This window comes from Kogia breviceps, chromosome 16 (genome assembly GCF_026419965.1).
Source record: "Kogia breviceps isolate mKogBre1 chromosome 16, mKogBre1 haplotype 1, whole genome shotgun sequence".
NCBI classification, from domain to species: Eukaryota; Metazoa; Chordata; class Mammalia; order Artiodactyla; family Physeteridae; genus Kogia; species Kogia breviceps.
This window is the reverse complement of record NC_081325.1, coordinates 14224059-14240583: the sequence shown is the minus strand read 5'-3', so window position 1 is coordinate 14240583 and position 16525 is coordinate 14224059. Positions and strand designations below refer to the sequence as shown.

At 32.5% G+C, this 16525-nt stretch overlaps 1 protein-coding gene across 6 annotated transcripts in view; it reads left to right on the top strand.

Annotated features, from left to right (window-relative positions):
• The window catches only part of POSTN (periostin), a 37666-nt gene extending 24594 nt beyond the window's left edge, over positions 1-13072 (top strand). For 2 of the 6 annotated variants that reach the window (XM_059042147.2, XM_059042149.2), the window contains 6 exons: positions 1015-1104; positions 1782-1871; positions 2634-2711; positions 3090-3173; positions 7788-7829; positions 9387-11531. In XM_059042147.2, coding sequence (XP_058898130.1) covers positions 1015-1104; positions 1782-1871; positions 2634-2711; positions 3090-3173; positions 7788-7829; positions 9387-9424 — 422 coding nt within the window. In that variant the 3' untranslated portion in view covers positions 9425-11531. Of the gene's footprint in view, positions 1-1014; positions 1105-1781; positions 1872-2633; positions 2712-3089; positions 3174-7787; positions 7830-9386 lie in introns of all 6 variants that reach the window. The other 4 variants (XM_059042148.2, XM_067016905.1, XM_059042150.2 and 1 more) reach the window with 4 other exon arrangements.
• Positions 13073-16525: the final 3453 nt, after the last annotated feature.

Here is a 16525-nt window from a genome sequence, read left to right as displayed (position 1 = left end):
CTGTTCTTTCCTTTTGAAGTTTCCACACCTTAAAAACTTGGCCTTACGTTTTGATACTCAGTGTCCCTTGACCACATAGATCAAATATTATGGTGCAGAATACTTACTGTTTGAATGAACTGTACTCTTGTTTTCATTATTTTAGATTATCCTAGACTATATAATTCTGGGTAATGGTGTACACTGACAATTTCTGAACAAACAAATAAACCCTCTCAAAGATAAGCAAATATAGTTATATTCAACTGTTGAAGGGTGTCACAGTATGAGTTAAATGTACTGAACTTCTCCTCTAAGAAACAGTCTTGATTAACTAATTAGTAATCTGCTTTCTAACATTCAAAATGATTTTCTCTGGGAGCAAAATCATTTTGCAAGTCAAATGCAACACTTAACTTTTGCATTTGAAGGACTGTTTAACTATTAATTAGTAAATATATGCATCATTCACATATAGAAGGTAAGTACTCAAATCTATTTTCTCATAAAACCTGAATTTCGTATTTTAAAGGTAGGCATAAAGTTGGGCTTTTTTGATGTTCAGTCTTATGCCCATTAGATTAAAAAATGTAAGACATTGACTGCTTAAAAATTAAATTAAAAATTTAACAAGAAAAGAATAATAGACAATATCAGTATGGTAAAGTAAGATCTACACTAGTTATCATTAGAGCAACTCAAATTTGTACATACTGTATGATTCACAATGTATAGTCACATATAATATTTTGCATGATCATACTTTACAACTATGACTAAATGGATCAATTAAACATCAATTTAAATGCTAAAGCAGATGAAAGTTATTTTAGTAGCACGCCAATAGACTGAGTCATTTGTTCTCATAAATTATGCTTAATTTGAGGACAATGGGAACTGTTTAAAACCGATTTCATAAAGCCTGAAACCACTTTGAAATTTGAGCAACATCAAATGTTGAAACAAATTTCCTGTTCTGGTAAATTTAAAGGACTACATTAACATGATAATTTGTCTCCTAAAATAATGCCGTAGGACCCACAATAACAAAGGTCAAAATTGAAGGTGAACCTGAATTCAGACTGATTAAAGAAGGTGAAACAGTAACTGAAGTGATCCATGGAGGTGCGTTCTGTGTGTTTCCTGTAGCCTACTGTGAACATTTTCAAACAGTGTTGGTTTAAATATATTGAATATCTGAGGTTTTTCTCTTGGACTTTTGTTTCATATAAATTGTGGGAAAACTTTTCTCAGTTACGGATTCTTATTAACCAATCAATTAAAACATAGATTACCTTTTAATGGATATAGTTGGAATTGATTTAACCATTAACTCACCAGTTCCAACAAAACTGTCATTACTCTGCATATGCAAGGATGATTATGAAATATAATGAAAACAATCATGTCAATACAAAAGAACATATTATACTTAGAAGAAAGAGTGGCCATTCTATAAGACTGACTAATACGTCACTGCTAGGACTTATAAGATTTGCATTCTAATGATGTATAATTCCCTGGATTCTCCCTGAACACTCATTCCGCAGTCAAGAGACAAATATGACATGGAGTGTTAGCTTGCTAGTTGGGTCTCTCCCTTACCCAAGACTCAGGACATAACCACTACCTTTTAGACCTCTGTTACATGAATTTATTTGAGATACATCCCCAAAATTATTATGATTGAATTCTAAATGCCATTGCTGTGAGAAATACATTTAATCATTAAAATGTCTAGCTTATGGCCATTTAGATGCCATAAGGGGATAAATCAAATGCATTTTCTTCCCCTATTCCAGAGCCAATTATTAAAAAATACACCAAAATCATTGATGGAGTGCCTGTGGAAATAACTGAAAAAGAGACAAGAGAAGAACGAATCATTACAGGTAATTTTTAACTCTGTATATGAACTATGCCTGGATTATAAAGAGCAAACCATTTAATCCTAAAATATCTCTATAAGAATCATTAAAGAAACTAAGTCATTTTCTTAGTGGTTACTGAAGTTACTTTATTTCTTTTTTGGTAGAAATAATACTAATCCTAAATATGTTATCTATGTTTTCCTCTGAATTGGAAAATTTGGGACAAATCTATAAGCATGTGTTTTTATTATGAATATGCATGTGTATCATATAATACACTATCTTCACTTTGCTATTTATTAATGAGTTACTAAATCTTACGGAAAAAAACCATTCCCTCCTTCGATTTTCCTTTAATCTTAAGGTCTACACATACACATCTACACACCAAAATAATATGCAAGTTTGTACAGAACAACTGATCAATAATTTCAGTAAACCTCTGTATCAGTCTCCCATCAGTGAATTAGCCTAAAATTCTGAATTCAGCTATTTTTCAAGTCTTTGGGAATTCTCTGGCAGTCCATGTTTAAACAAGCAGTCAGCTAATATGGCCCATGCCACCTACTTATGTAAATAAAGTTTTATGGGAACACAGTGTGACCATTCATTTATACAGTGTCTATGGCTATTTGCACTCTAAAGGACAAAGTTAAATAGCTGCAACACAGACCACAAGGCCCATAAAATCTAAATTACTTACTATGTGACCCTTACAGAGGAAGTTTGCCCAGCCTTGTTTCACATCCTTTGTTTTTTGGTTTTTTTTTGTCTTTCCTTTAGGTCCTGAAATAAAATACACTAGAATTTCAACTAGTGGTGGAGAAACAGATGAAACTCTGAAGAAATTGTTGCAAGAAGGTCAGTATGTCTAGAAGAATAAGAATGTGGATTTCTTTAAGCTATCTCTATCAAAGTCTAAAATAATCTTTGAAGCCTCTTACACTTTCTACTCTATCTCATTCCTTTGTTCTAGTTCCATACCAACACAAGAAAAAAGTCCAAAGATAGGGAATGAAACTCAAATGACAGTCATATTGATTGTTTTGTTCTATATTTGCTATAGTGTTCAACAACTTTGTAAGAAAATTGGTTTATCAAAAAGTAACACTAAAAACCAAGAAAGAACCAAGTGTTGGTCTGGAATTCATTGTTGGGCAGATGCCATTATATATCACATCACGTCTCCTGCCTTTTATTACATAAACCAATTTCTGCTATAAACATGTATCCTCTCAGAGGTCACCAAGGTCACCAAATTCATTGAAGGTGGTGAAGGTCATTTATTTGAAGATGAAGAAATTAAAAGACTGCTTCAGGGAGGTTAGTAAAAGGGAAACAACTAACCCACTTAACAGGTTCTGATAACTGAGATTTTCAACTTTTTAAAGACTGAGCATTCAGGTTTGGTTTTGTTTTGTTTCTTTAATTAGGTTAAAAAAGACAACATCATGTCTGTCTTAACAGACTGATTGGGTCAATGGTGGTTATAGTAAATGTTATAAAGAAAGAATTACTAGTTTAAACAGTCTTTAAAAAGTTCAATGGGGAGCAGTGAATATTTTTTTGCTTTGATACAGACAACTGTAGAGATATTTTTAGTATGTGAAAGAGGGATACTTTAAAAATTGGTAGTTATTTACAGAAGCCCAAATTGAAATGCTTTTTATATTTTAAAAAATGTATTCACTGTGCCCACAACAATAAGAGGCATGTTTATGAATTTTTTAAGTGCATAGATCTAGCAAAAAAAATTGCATTTAGTATTTTTATTTTCCAAAACTACATACTTGGGAGTGGGTTATCTGTTTCTTCTAACAGTTTGAGTGATAATCTATACCTGGAGCTGTAAATTATTTTGCATATGAAATTAATTTTAATATTTAAAATATGGAATGTTCTCTGTGTATGGCATTAAAAGGACCTACTTTTAAAAGGAAAGAAGAAAAACAAGAATTCAAAATCTTACACAAACTCTCAATGGTAATTACTCAAAGAAATAGTAAATGTTAATAAAGTATAATTTGGGTAATTGGTATTTGAATAAATTAATTTCTAGTTCATTTTCTTAACAATAAAAGAATTTAAGGTAAGAAATTGTTTTAGAGAAACAAGTATTTAAATTATTTAGAAAAATCAAATATGCTCTTTGAAATATACTGTGAATTGAGAAACACTAAATTGAAGTTTAATGTTTATCCAAAGTATGGTCCCAATGGGTTTTATGCTTAAAATTTTAAAAATTGTAGTACTATGTCCAAGAAGTTATAAATTCTCTTGGGACTGTGTATATTTTTGGCAATTATTGTTTCCTTATTCTTTACTTTTATATAGGTAGAATCTCTTACATAGTATTGATACTGTTCAGTGATAGTAAAAATAAATGATTTTTATTGAACGAATGATTGAATTTCCCCTCAATAGAAAAATTTGTGTCTGAAAAATACAAGATTTCCTTTCAGACTGCAGGGAATATGTGACACTCCCAAAGCCACAAAAGAACCAGTTTCCTGTGAGATCTAATACAGAACTTACTCATCTACCCCTAAATGCTTAACACTGTACTAGAAAAAGGTAGGCATTTGAGGGAAGAGGTGAAGACATGAAAATTAAGTTGAATTCTTTTTTTTTTTCAGTCCTTGCCATAGTAAGCGGCTTTGTAGAATGGCAGTGCTTTGTAGAGAATGAACCAATTAGTAACTGCACTTGTATATATTGCTTTAATTTATTTAGGCTTAAACTTCGGTAAGTATGTTTTCCTCCCCTTCAATAAGCCCCCATTAACAAGTCCATTATAAACAACAAACTAAGTGCTGAAGACTAACTTCAGCCAAGAGAAGATTATACCTGTTACAAGAATAAGATACTGTAATTTGTGTTAATGGAATCCTTCTTTAACTCTGGTTTATGTTCATCCCAAAGGTTGATTCCTTTAGTTCCCAGTATTTGGTTTCTCCACATATTCATAATGCATTGGTTTTGTCAATGTCACAACATAAGTTTTTTTTGTTTTTTACAACATAAGTTTTTATCAAAACATTTCTAAGGTGTTTTTTTTTTTCTCATAAGAAAGACAATATAAGAAGTATAGTTACTAATATCTGGACACTAAGTGGACATGCTAGTTTTCTTTCTTCCAGCCCTGTAAAACCGTTGGGTCAACGCTGAGTAACAAGTGTCTCTTGTCCAGATCCCAAGAGACACCGATTTACAAAGAAGCTGGTATAAATAAAGATTATGTCATGCAAGATTGGCTTTTTTTTTTTTCTTTCAGAGTATTGATAATTGATCTATAGGTAAATGTGGTCTTCATCTCAAAGCTTGGAGTTTTCTATCTGAACTGCTCATATTGTGGTACATATAGTACATTTTGATAAACTGAGTATATTCCTCAATCATTTAGGTCATGCTTATTAACATGGCTAAGTGGTCAGTTTGGTACTAATATTATGATCTGTCATTGAAACACTTCAGACCCCTTAACTAAAAATTCTTCTCATAAAATGTGTAGAGTTTTTCACTCTTGTCTTAGATAGAACTACATTTACTGAAACTACTAAAGTAATTAAGGGAGAACAGCAAAGTCGTAGGCTATGGAGAAAGGAACAACAACAAAAAGTTATCTGGGAAGGTTCTGACAAATCTGCCTGTATAACATGTAAAGATTTATGGCTTCTGTAGAGAACAGAGGATCAGGTTGTAGGTCTGGCCTCCAAATCTGGGTTCCAACTTGAACTAACTTGTATTATAAATTGATGCTTTTCTGCCTTGCTTTCTTAATCTGAAAAGTGGGAATAGTAATGTTACCTGCATATAAATGAATCAATATATGAAAAGCACTTGGAATAATGTTCAGCACATATAAACTCTCAGTGATGTTAGCTACTATCAGGATTATGGTCAATTAACGTTAACATAGTCAACAAAGTAATATTTTACACTCCAAATTTCCAAAGGCAAAGCGATGTAAAAATGCAAAAATCTTGCAAATAAGTGAGCTGAAGCATTTTGTATGTTTCAGGAAACATGTGGTGGAGAGGAGCATTTTTGTGGGATTGTTCAATGATTGATTTATATTGCCACATTTAGCTTCTCTAAATACGACCTAGGGCTTCCCTGGTGGCTCAGTGGTTTAGAATCCGCCTGCCGATGCAGGGGACGGGTTCGTGCCCCAGTCCGGGAAGATCCCACATGCCGCGGAGCTGCTGGGCCCGTGAGCCATGGCCGCTGAGCCTGCGCGTCCGGAGCCTGTGCTCCGCAACGGGAGAGGCCACAACAGTGAGAGGCCCGCCTAGCACACACACACAATAATAATAATAATACGACCTAATACAAGTATCATTCAGTTTGAGATGGCAGAGAGCCACTGAGAGCAAATCTGGTTTTCTGCATTTTAATCAAGCTTTTCTTCCAGAGATGTTTGTTTGCCACAATGAACACTTCTTATTTTGATTTTATCATAGCCAAATAGTAATAAATTAACAAGTTAGTTAATTGGATATAATTAATTGGATGCTGCCAAATTTATAAAAGAAAATCTGAGTGTAAGTGCTTGTTTTGAAAAGTAATGTTGAAATCTTGTTTTAAATTGCATAGTAAGTGCTCTTTGGAATTTAATAAGTCCATTATAAACAGTGCTTTTATTCACTGCTAAAAGACTGGATCCATCTTTTCATGACAACATTTTATAAGCCACTTTTTGTGATCAAGTAAACCTGAAGTTAAGAAAAATATATCAACTGGAGCATATTCTATAATTCAGACTTTTCTATCTCACATAAACTTTCCCTCACTATCCAATCTAATGAGGTTTTCTATAGTTATGTATTTTATTATAGTATTAATATAGTGTGATAAATGGTTATGTATCTTATATTCTGGGGGGGAAAGACATGTTGGAAATGTGCTATGTAGACAGAAACAGAATTCTTCAAAAAATGCTTAATGTTTCTTTCCCTTTTCTTTAAACTTGATATTATACAGCCCAAAATACTGTTGGTGATAGTCTCATGTCTTATTTTTTATGGAATCTCAGAGAATTGAATATATATATAAAACAAAAATTTTGACTTCATTGTTGAGTATAGATGATATATAAAAATCAAGAAGTCAAAACTTGGAGAAAAAATAAAGAAGGTAAGCAGAGAAACAAAGTCGCTATAGGGACCACACTTATTCATTGATCTCAAATGTCCAACAACAGAGTGAAAATGTGAATTTAGGTTGACCAAGTGGTCTTGTCAATGAGTTAAAAGAAAAATGAGGAATTGGGAAGTATTTTGCAGCTATAAAAACAAAAAACTGCATTGTTATGAGACACTTAAAATTCTAAAATAAGAAAGATTTTATTAGTTTTAGCTACTTAACTTTTAAATGGTCTTGTAGGATTGGAATTAAATTTGGGAGTATGCTGGCACACTTCCTGAATTGCTTACTGGTATATTTCTAGAGTTATGATATTTTGTTGTCCTCATGTATTATAAGTTGATCATAGGTTAATTTACAATGAGAATTTTACAGAGGCAGAAGTCTGATACATCACAAATAGGAATGACCGGAAAAAATGAGTGGATATATCTGGGAAGATACTTCTGCTAAACTTTATAGAATGTTAGACATCCTTTCATCATAAAGTGATGCTTTTCATAAAAAGGGTGAAAAACTCATGTAAGTCACTCCATGCAAAAATGGAACATCATCTGGGGTGCTACATGCCATAATAAAACAATATGTTTTGCAAATAGTAAACATTCATTATGATATATGGAAAACAAATGTCTGTTTGTTGCCAGCGCAAAAATCTCACTACTCCAAAAGAAATCTACATGTTTACATGATGGTTATTTAAAACTTTATACTCTTCTGCTCAACTATGGTTTCCTGTCTCATATTAGCCATAATTTCAAAGTATTTTTAACTAAAGCTATTTAATTTCAGACACACCTGTGAGGAAGATACAAGCCAAAAGAAGAATTCAAGGTAAGTATATTGACTATGGTAATTTGCATATATGATAAACCTTTTGTTATATTAAGACAAACCAAAGAAAAGGAGAGTCTTCTAATATATTTTATTTTGAGCATAGTATTTTGATGATATGAATCAGAAAATAAATCTTTCACTATTAATAAAATATAAGAAAAAAATGTTAAAAGAAAGGCAATTATACTCACGTAAAGTGCTAGACATACTGAACCACTGAGGTAGACTCAAGTAGAATTAATTTGAAAAGAAACCCTTGAATACCAGAGTCGAGCAAAAATAGGTAGCAGGTAGACCTGAACTCTATGAAACTATTATTTAAAATGAGGTTACAGTTTGAGACAAAAGTAAATTCAAAACTGCATCTACTGCACACATATAGAAAATGATTAATATAGGTATGTACAAAATTTTGATATAATGAGTAGGTTATATACATGTATGTATCATCCATGCACTATAATTTTCTTTATAACTTTATTTATGTGCATTTTCTAATCTTCCACATAGGTTACCTTATATTCTGATGCATTCAAAACTCAAAGATTTCCCTTGTGGAACTTAAAATAATTACATGTTTGGAATTTCTAAGATAATTATATACTAATAGTCAAAAGAAGTTGAAGGCTTATAAATGCATTATAGGTATATCTGATTTTTAACCCAGTACAATCTAGACATTTGGAACTAAAGACTCAATTGTACACATAATTTTTTTTTTATTGGAGTGAAATTGCTTTACAATGTTGCATTAGTTTCTGCTGTACAATGAAGTGAATCAGCTAAATGTATACCTATATCCCCTCCCTCTTGGACCTCCCTCCCAGCCACCCCCCATCCACCCAACTAGGTCATCACAGAGCACCGAGCTGAGCTCCCTGTGCTATAAAGCATGTTCCCACTAGCTATTTTACAAATGGTAGTGTATTTATGTCAAACTTAATCTCCCAATTAGCCCCTCATTCCCCTTCCCCCACCATGTCCACATATCTGTTCTCTATGTCTACATTTCTATTCCTGCCCTACAAATAGGTTCATCTGTAAGATTTTTCTAGATTCCACATATATGCATTAATATACGATATTTGTTTTTCTCTTCCGGGCTTAGTTCACTCTGTATGACAGACTCTAGGTCCATCCACATTTCTACAAATGACCCAATTTTGTTCTTTTTAATGGCTGAGTAATATTCCATTGTATATATGTACCACATCTTCTTTTTCCATTCATCTAACGCAGGACATTTAGGTTGTACACATAATTTTTAACTGAAGGCTTTATCACAGATTTCTTCTAAACATGCAAATTCATCCAAATTTTCTAAGGAACTAAAATCATCACTTTAAATTATTATTTTCATATACCTTTGATCAAAAGAGGACTTGGTTTCATCATCATAACCAGAATATATTACTAAGAAAACATAATTTAACATTTATTATAATAAGAAATGATGGTCTTTTATAGATATAGTTATGCATAAAATATCATATTCTTAAACACTATAGTTTCATCACATTTACAATCTATATGCTCTCCCTTCTTCCTAATCAGGACCTAGAAGACGATCAAGGGAAGGTCGTCCTCAGTGAAAATCCAGACACCAGACAACAAAGTTTACAAAGCCCTAAATCAACAACCTGATCTTAAAGGAAAAATATGAGAGCCACGTTGACGTGAAGAAATGAACCACCAACACAAAAAAGCAATCACTGAACAATTCTGAATGCAAATATAGTATTTTTTTTTTTTTTCTGAATGAGAAACAGAAGGGAAGTTGTGGGTTTAGCCTCCTGTGGGATAGAATCTGAGGGAAACCTTAACACCTTACAGGCTTTTACATCTTGACATTAAAATTTCTGGCTAACTCTGGAATCCATGAGAGAAAAATCCTTGCCACTGGATTAATTACAGTTCAAATCTCAGAGTGGTGAGCTGTTATCCCCTTGAGAAGATTGAGCCTTGAATAATGGATAGATAAAATGCATGCAAGGAGTTACCTCTCAATGGGAAATGGATAAATAAAAATGAGTGCTCAGTATTAAAAAAATAATAACAAAACCAAAACTTTTATATCAAAAAGCTTTGCACATTTGTAATACAATGTGGGTTTACCGGAAAATTATGTTATTTCTACAACTAATTTTGTACTCTTGAAATGTTTGTCTTATGCTTCTCGTAATACATATTTTTATCTCAAACATTTCAATAAATCCATTTTTCAGGTATAAAAAGAATTACTTCAAAGTGGGTAATTCAAAAAACTCAAGGTTTAAGTTAATAAGAGGTTTGGACTTGGAAACAGGACTTTATACCTCTTTTTTTTTTTTTAATAACAAATACTCATTAAAGGAAATTGAATGAATTTAGTGTTTTTCAAATTTTTAAAACTATTATGATATATAAATAATCATTACACAATGAAGCAATAATTAAACATCAACTGAGTACATAATATAACCCTGGAACTGTGCTAAGTTATGAGGATTCAAAAGATGAATTAGACAGCTACTGTCCTCAAAGGGTAAAAAGACAAATCAATAATCCACAATGTACCATGGGGTATAATAGAAGAATAAACAGCAATACAGGAGCACAAATACCTCAATTAATTATTCCTAGGCTTAGGCTAACATAGAAGGAGCCAAAGAAATGCCCTTAACAGAGAGTTGGAGTAACATAAGAGTCTACTGCATGAAAAAGGAGGGGAAGAAAAATATTTGTTGCTGAGAATGATAAAGAGATCAGTTTGATCTACTCAGATCTCAACAAATGTCATCCTTATCTTGGACTAGAGATAAGAGCAGACAGGGAATAGAACCCATACTGCTGAGAAACTGACCTGTGATAGTGTGATAAATTATATCATGCATTGAAAGTTGGTCATTGAGAGACTATAAAACTGAGGAAGACCGAACTAAAGATACTTCTTGGATCAGAGGCTCAGCATTAGAGTAATACTAAAGGATCCGAAAAGATTTGAGGCAGCTGAAAAGCATTGGTTCTTTGAGGAGCAATTGAGGTAAGGAAGTGAGATATAAAGTTCTAATGGTGCCACTAACTGTGGAAGTCTGGGTAGCCTGGGTTTTCCAGAATGTTTCCTAGTCTGGACAGTGGTGAGATTTATGTCTAGCATTTAGAGCCCTTGCCAAGAAACAAAATGTCCTACCAACTCAGTACTCATGTAGAGAATCTTTGGACTACAATCTAAACTGGACAGAGTGTGGCTGTGATTTAACCAAAATGATTCAAAGGAGGTGGTTATGTAAGGTGGTGCTGGTAGAATATATTACATCATCAATAACACAGATGGCTATTCCAGACAGACAGCATGTTGTTAATAATCCTCTGGAAGATCACAGGTTGATTGCATAGAACAAAGAGTATATGGATTCATTCAGTTAGCTCCCTTCAGGGTTTGCATTTGATAATGAACCAGGTGTTGCAAAGTTCGACTTTGAACATGGTCATCAGAGACAGTAGGGATGAAACTGAGGGGTTTTTTAAAAGACTGTTACCCTTAATTTTAAGGCCCTGATGGGTTTTTTTGTACCATAGGAGAAAAAAAATCAGTATTTGAGAGTATACATACAAAATTCTAGCATATATCTCTGGGAAAAGACAGCCAAGTGACATATGCAAATATAAAGATAAAATTTAAAGAGAAATTATTTATAAAATAGAAATAAACAAATAAAAAGAAAGAAGGTTAAAACATGAAAATAAACAATAATTTAAAATGGCAAAATAAGAATTTAAAATAGGTAGGTAGATAGATCAATAGATAGATAGGTAGATAGATATCAATCTTCCTGGGACACTTTCCACAAATCGAAGCTGCAGAGTAGTATGTGTTTTACACACAATATTTATTTCTTTAAAAATTCTCAAGAGTCTTATTATCTCCAGTTTCATAAGAAAAACATGAGGCTCAATTAATTTACATAACTTTTCTTACTTCTTTTGCACTGTACTCTTAAATCAGGCCATCAAACAGCTTACCACATGCCCATTACCCAACAAGTATAAACTTGAATAGAGCAAACACATCTGTTTTTGAAATTGTGCTTACTCTGCACTACTTTATTTCAGCTCCTTTTCTAACCATCCTCTGTATAAATGGCATTAAATTTAAGGCTGAATTTTAAAATAAGCCCTTCTAGTCAATCCTGATGCACAAGGCCCACCACTCTAACTTTGAGAAATATTGCTTTATAGAGATTTTTGTTGAGGCCATAGTATCCAAGCAACCAGTGATCTACTTTCTGTCACTACAGACAACAGCATATTCTAGACCTTTTATAAACTGAATCACATAGTATGCATGGCTTCTTCTTTGTCTGGCTTTCCTTTCTCTTGGATTAATATGTAGGAGTGGAATGGCAGGATCAGATGAAAGGTATAGGATTAAAGTTTTAGGAAACTGCCAAATCATACTCCAAAGACGTTCTATTGTTTTGCATTCCCACCAGAAGTACATGAGAGTTCCTGTTTCTCTTGCCAACACTTGACATAGTCAGTCTTTTTAATGTTAGGTTTTCTAATAGGTGTGTAGTGGTATCTCATTGTGGTTTTAATTTGCATTTCCCTAATGTATGTTTTTCATCTGCTAATTTAACATTTGTATATCTTCTTCGGTGAAGTGTCTGGTCAAACCATTTGCCAATTTTGAGTTGTTTTTTAAAAAATTATTATTATTGAGTTGAGAGTTCCTTATATATCATGGATACAAGTCCTTTATCAGCTATATAAGGTGAAAATATTTTCTTATAGCATGGGACTTAACTTTTCATTCTCTTAGCATTGTTTTTGAAGATGCCAAAGCCTATTTTCTTTTTTTTTCCTTTTATGGATTGTACTTTTGGTGTCATATCTAAGAAATCTTTTATTAACCAAAGATCACAAAAATTTTCTATGTTTTCTTTTAGAAGTTTTTAATAGATTGAGGTTTTACATTGATGTATATGATCCATTTTGCTTTACTTTTTGTTTATAGGACAAGGTATGAACCGAGGTTCTTCTTTTTTTCTATAGATAGCCAGTTATTCCAGCACTGTTTTCTGAAAAGACTATCCTTTGTCTACTGATTTCCTTTTATACCTTTGTCAAAAATCCATATATTTGTGTATATATTTCTGTTTCTTTCTATTCTCTTCCATTAATCTATTTGTTTATCTTAATTGAAATGTCATAATGACTGGTTTGAAATAAATCAATAAATCTGTTAGAATTAGTACTCCAACTTTGCTCATATTTTTTAAAGTTGTTTTGGCTATTTTAAGTTTTTACATTTCCAGATGAATTTTTTAATCAGTTTGGCAATTTCTACCAAAAAAAAAGAGATATCTGCTGGACTTTGAAATTGTGTTGAATCTATGGATCAATTTGGGGATAATCAAAATCTTCACAATATTGAGTCTCCAAACCATGAACAAAATACATGTCTCTGTTTGTATAGGTATTCCTTAATTACCTTACCAATGTTTCATTATTTTAAGTGTACAAGTCTTGCACATCTTTTGTAGATTTTCCTTAAGTACTTGGTTTTTGTTTTTTTTTTGCCGTACACGGGCCTCTCACTGTTGTGGCCTCTCCCGTTGCGGAGCACAGGCTCCGGACGCGCAGGCTCAGCGGCCATGGCTCACAGGCCCAGCCGCTCCGCGGCATGTGGGATCTTCCCGGACCGGGGCACGAACTCATGTCCCCTGCATCGGCAGGCGTACTCTCAACCACTGCGCAACCAGGGAAGCCCTGATATTTTTGATGGTATTATAAATGCATTGTTTTTATTTCAATTGCTGTTTATTTTCTGTGTATTGATCTTGTATTTTGCAAACTTGTTAAACTCATTTATTAGTTTTAGTGACTTTTTGTAGATTCCATCATGTTTTCTACATTGACAAACATGTTGTCTTCAAATAAAGACAATTTTACTTTTTCCTCTGCCATCTTAATACCTTTAATATTTTCTTGCCTTATTTCATTGGTTGAAATTGAATAGTAGTATAATTTAGAATAGAAATGGCAGGAGTGGGCATTTTTTGGCTTCATGATCTTAGAGAGAAAACATTCATTCATTCTTTTAGTCTTAAGTATGATGTTTAGTTTCATGTTAGCATCACTACTTTTTCATAGTTCTCCATTATCAGGTTGAAGAAAGTGACTTCTATTTCAAGTTTGCTGAGGATTTTTATCAGGAATGAATGTTGAATTTTACCAAATGATTTTTCTGCATCTATACGGATGATCATGTGGGTTTTTGTTTTTGTTTTTTTTTCAGTTTGACAATATGGTGAATTGAATGGAATTAATTTTGAATATTTTGGATGTAAATCCTTCATTCCATTCATCTCTTTCATTCTGGGATGAATTCCACTTGGTCATGATATATTCAATTTATGAAAGCTTTAACAGTTTTCACATGTATGTTCATGAGAGATATTGGTCTATAATTTTCTTTTATTGTAATCTCTTTGTCTGAGTTTGGTATCTTGGTAATGTAGACCTCACAAGATAAGTTGTGAAGAATTTTGTTCAGTTTTCAGAAAGTGTTTTGTATAAAATTGATAGGATTTTCCTCCTTAAATGTTTGATAGAATTCACCAGTGAAATCATCAAGGCTTGCAGTTTTCTTTAAAGAAACAACTAAATATCCAATTTCTTTAATAAGTATAAGGCTACTCAGATTATCTATTTTTTCTTGAATGAGATTTAGCAGTTTGTGTCTTTCAAGGAACTTGTCCATTTTACACCATTTTGAAATGTATTGGCACAATGTTGGTCAAAATATTCCATTATTATCCTTTAAATATCTTTAGTGATGTAACCTCATTCATGCCCAGTTCTGGAAATTTGTGTGTTCTCTCTTTTTCTCCTAACCAGTCTAGCTAGCCATCAATCAATTTTATTGATTTACTCAAATAAGCTTTTGATTTCGTATGTTTGTCTATATTGTTTTCCTATCATCTATTTCACTATTTTCCACTCTTATCTTTATTATTGTCTTTCTTCTGCTTTATCTGGTTTTAATTTGATCTTGATTTTCTAATTTCTTAAGGTAGAAGCTGAAGTCATTGACTTAAAAACTTTCATTTTTCTAATACCATACTTTGGTGGTATAAATTCCCCCAGTAAGCATTGCTTAGTGGTCTCTCACAACATTTCACATGTTTTAAAAATTAAATTAAATTCAAAGTACTTTCTAATTTTCTTTCTAAATATGTTTAAAAGTTCCATTATCTTTATAAGAAATTGAAATAATAAGAAAAATATCTATTTACACGTGTAGTGATGATTTCTCACGTTCTTTGTTCCTTTGTGTAGATCCATATTTCCATCTGGTATCATTTTCCCCTTCCTAACATTTCTTTTAGTGCAGATCTGCTGGCAATAAATTGAATTTTTCTGTCTACAAAACTCATTATTTTGTCTCTGTTTTTGAAAAATATTTTTGCAGATATGCAATTCCAGATTGCCTTTTTAAATTTATAATGCTTTAAAGATGTTATTTCACTGTTTTCTTGGTTGTCTCATTCTTATTTGCTCTGTACTTAATATGTGTTTTTTACCCTCTTTGCCATTGGTTTTGTAAAATTTGATTATGATGTGGATTGGGGTGGTTTATCTTATGTTTTTGTTCCTAGGATGTATTGAGTTTCTTAGATCTGTGATTTTAGGATTTTTATCAAATTTTATTTTCTTCAGTTATCAATGATTTGTTCTGTCCTCTCCTTTCTGAGATTCTAACTACATATATTAGACTACTTTTAAGTTGTTGTATAGCTCACTGTTGCCCTTTAAAAAATTTTTTTTTCTCTGTGCGTTTTTATTTTAGAGAGTTTCTAATTTTATGTCTTCATGTTCACTAGTCCTTTCTTCTGCAATGTGTAACTTGACCCTGAGTCCATTCCCTGAATTTTTCATTTCAGACATTATAGTTTTCATCTCTAGAAGTTCAATTTGGCTTTTTTTAATATCTTGCATGTCTCTCCATAACTTTTTGAACATATGGAATATAATTATGGCAACTATTTCAAACTTCTCTGCTATTCTAACAATGTGCCAATTTTGAGTCAGTTAACTGATTGAATTTTGTCCTCATTATTTCCCATATATAACTTTGCATGCTAGTAAACTTTGATTGGTTCCCAGACACTGTAAATTTTTCTTGTTGGATGATAGATATTTTGCATTCCAACAAATATTCTTGAATATTGTTCTAGGATGTAGTTAAGTTTCTTGGAAACAGTTTAGTCCATTCGGGTCTTGCTCCTAAGATTTGTTAGGCAGTGCCCGATCTGTGTATAGTCTGAGGCTAATTATTCCCTGCTATTTAGGCATGGTCCTTCTGAGTACTTTTCCCAATGCCCAATGAATTATGAGGTTTTCCAATCTGACTGGTGGGAACAGGTGTTATTCTAGGCCTTGTGTGAATGTGAGGTACTGCTTCCTCTAATCTTTTCAGATGTATTTTTCCTCTGTTCTCTATTAGTTTTCTAATATTAATGTGATTAATAATTAATAGTTAATAAATTATTTCTAATAATTTTCTAATAGTTCTAATCATGTGCTGATGATTACCCTGCTGAATACTCATGGAAGCCCTCTGCATATCTTTAAAGTTCTCTCTCTGTGCAGCTCTCTTTACTCTGGTCCTCTGTCCTGTGAACTCTAGTCTTCTTAGTCTCTCTTTA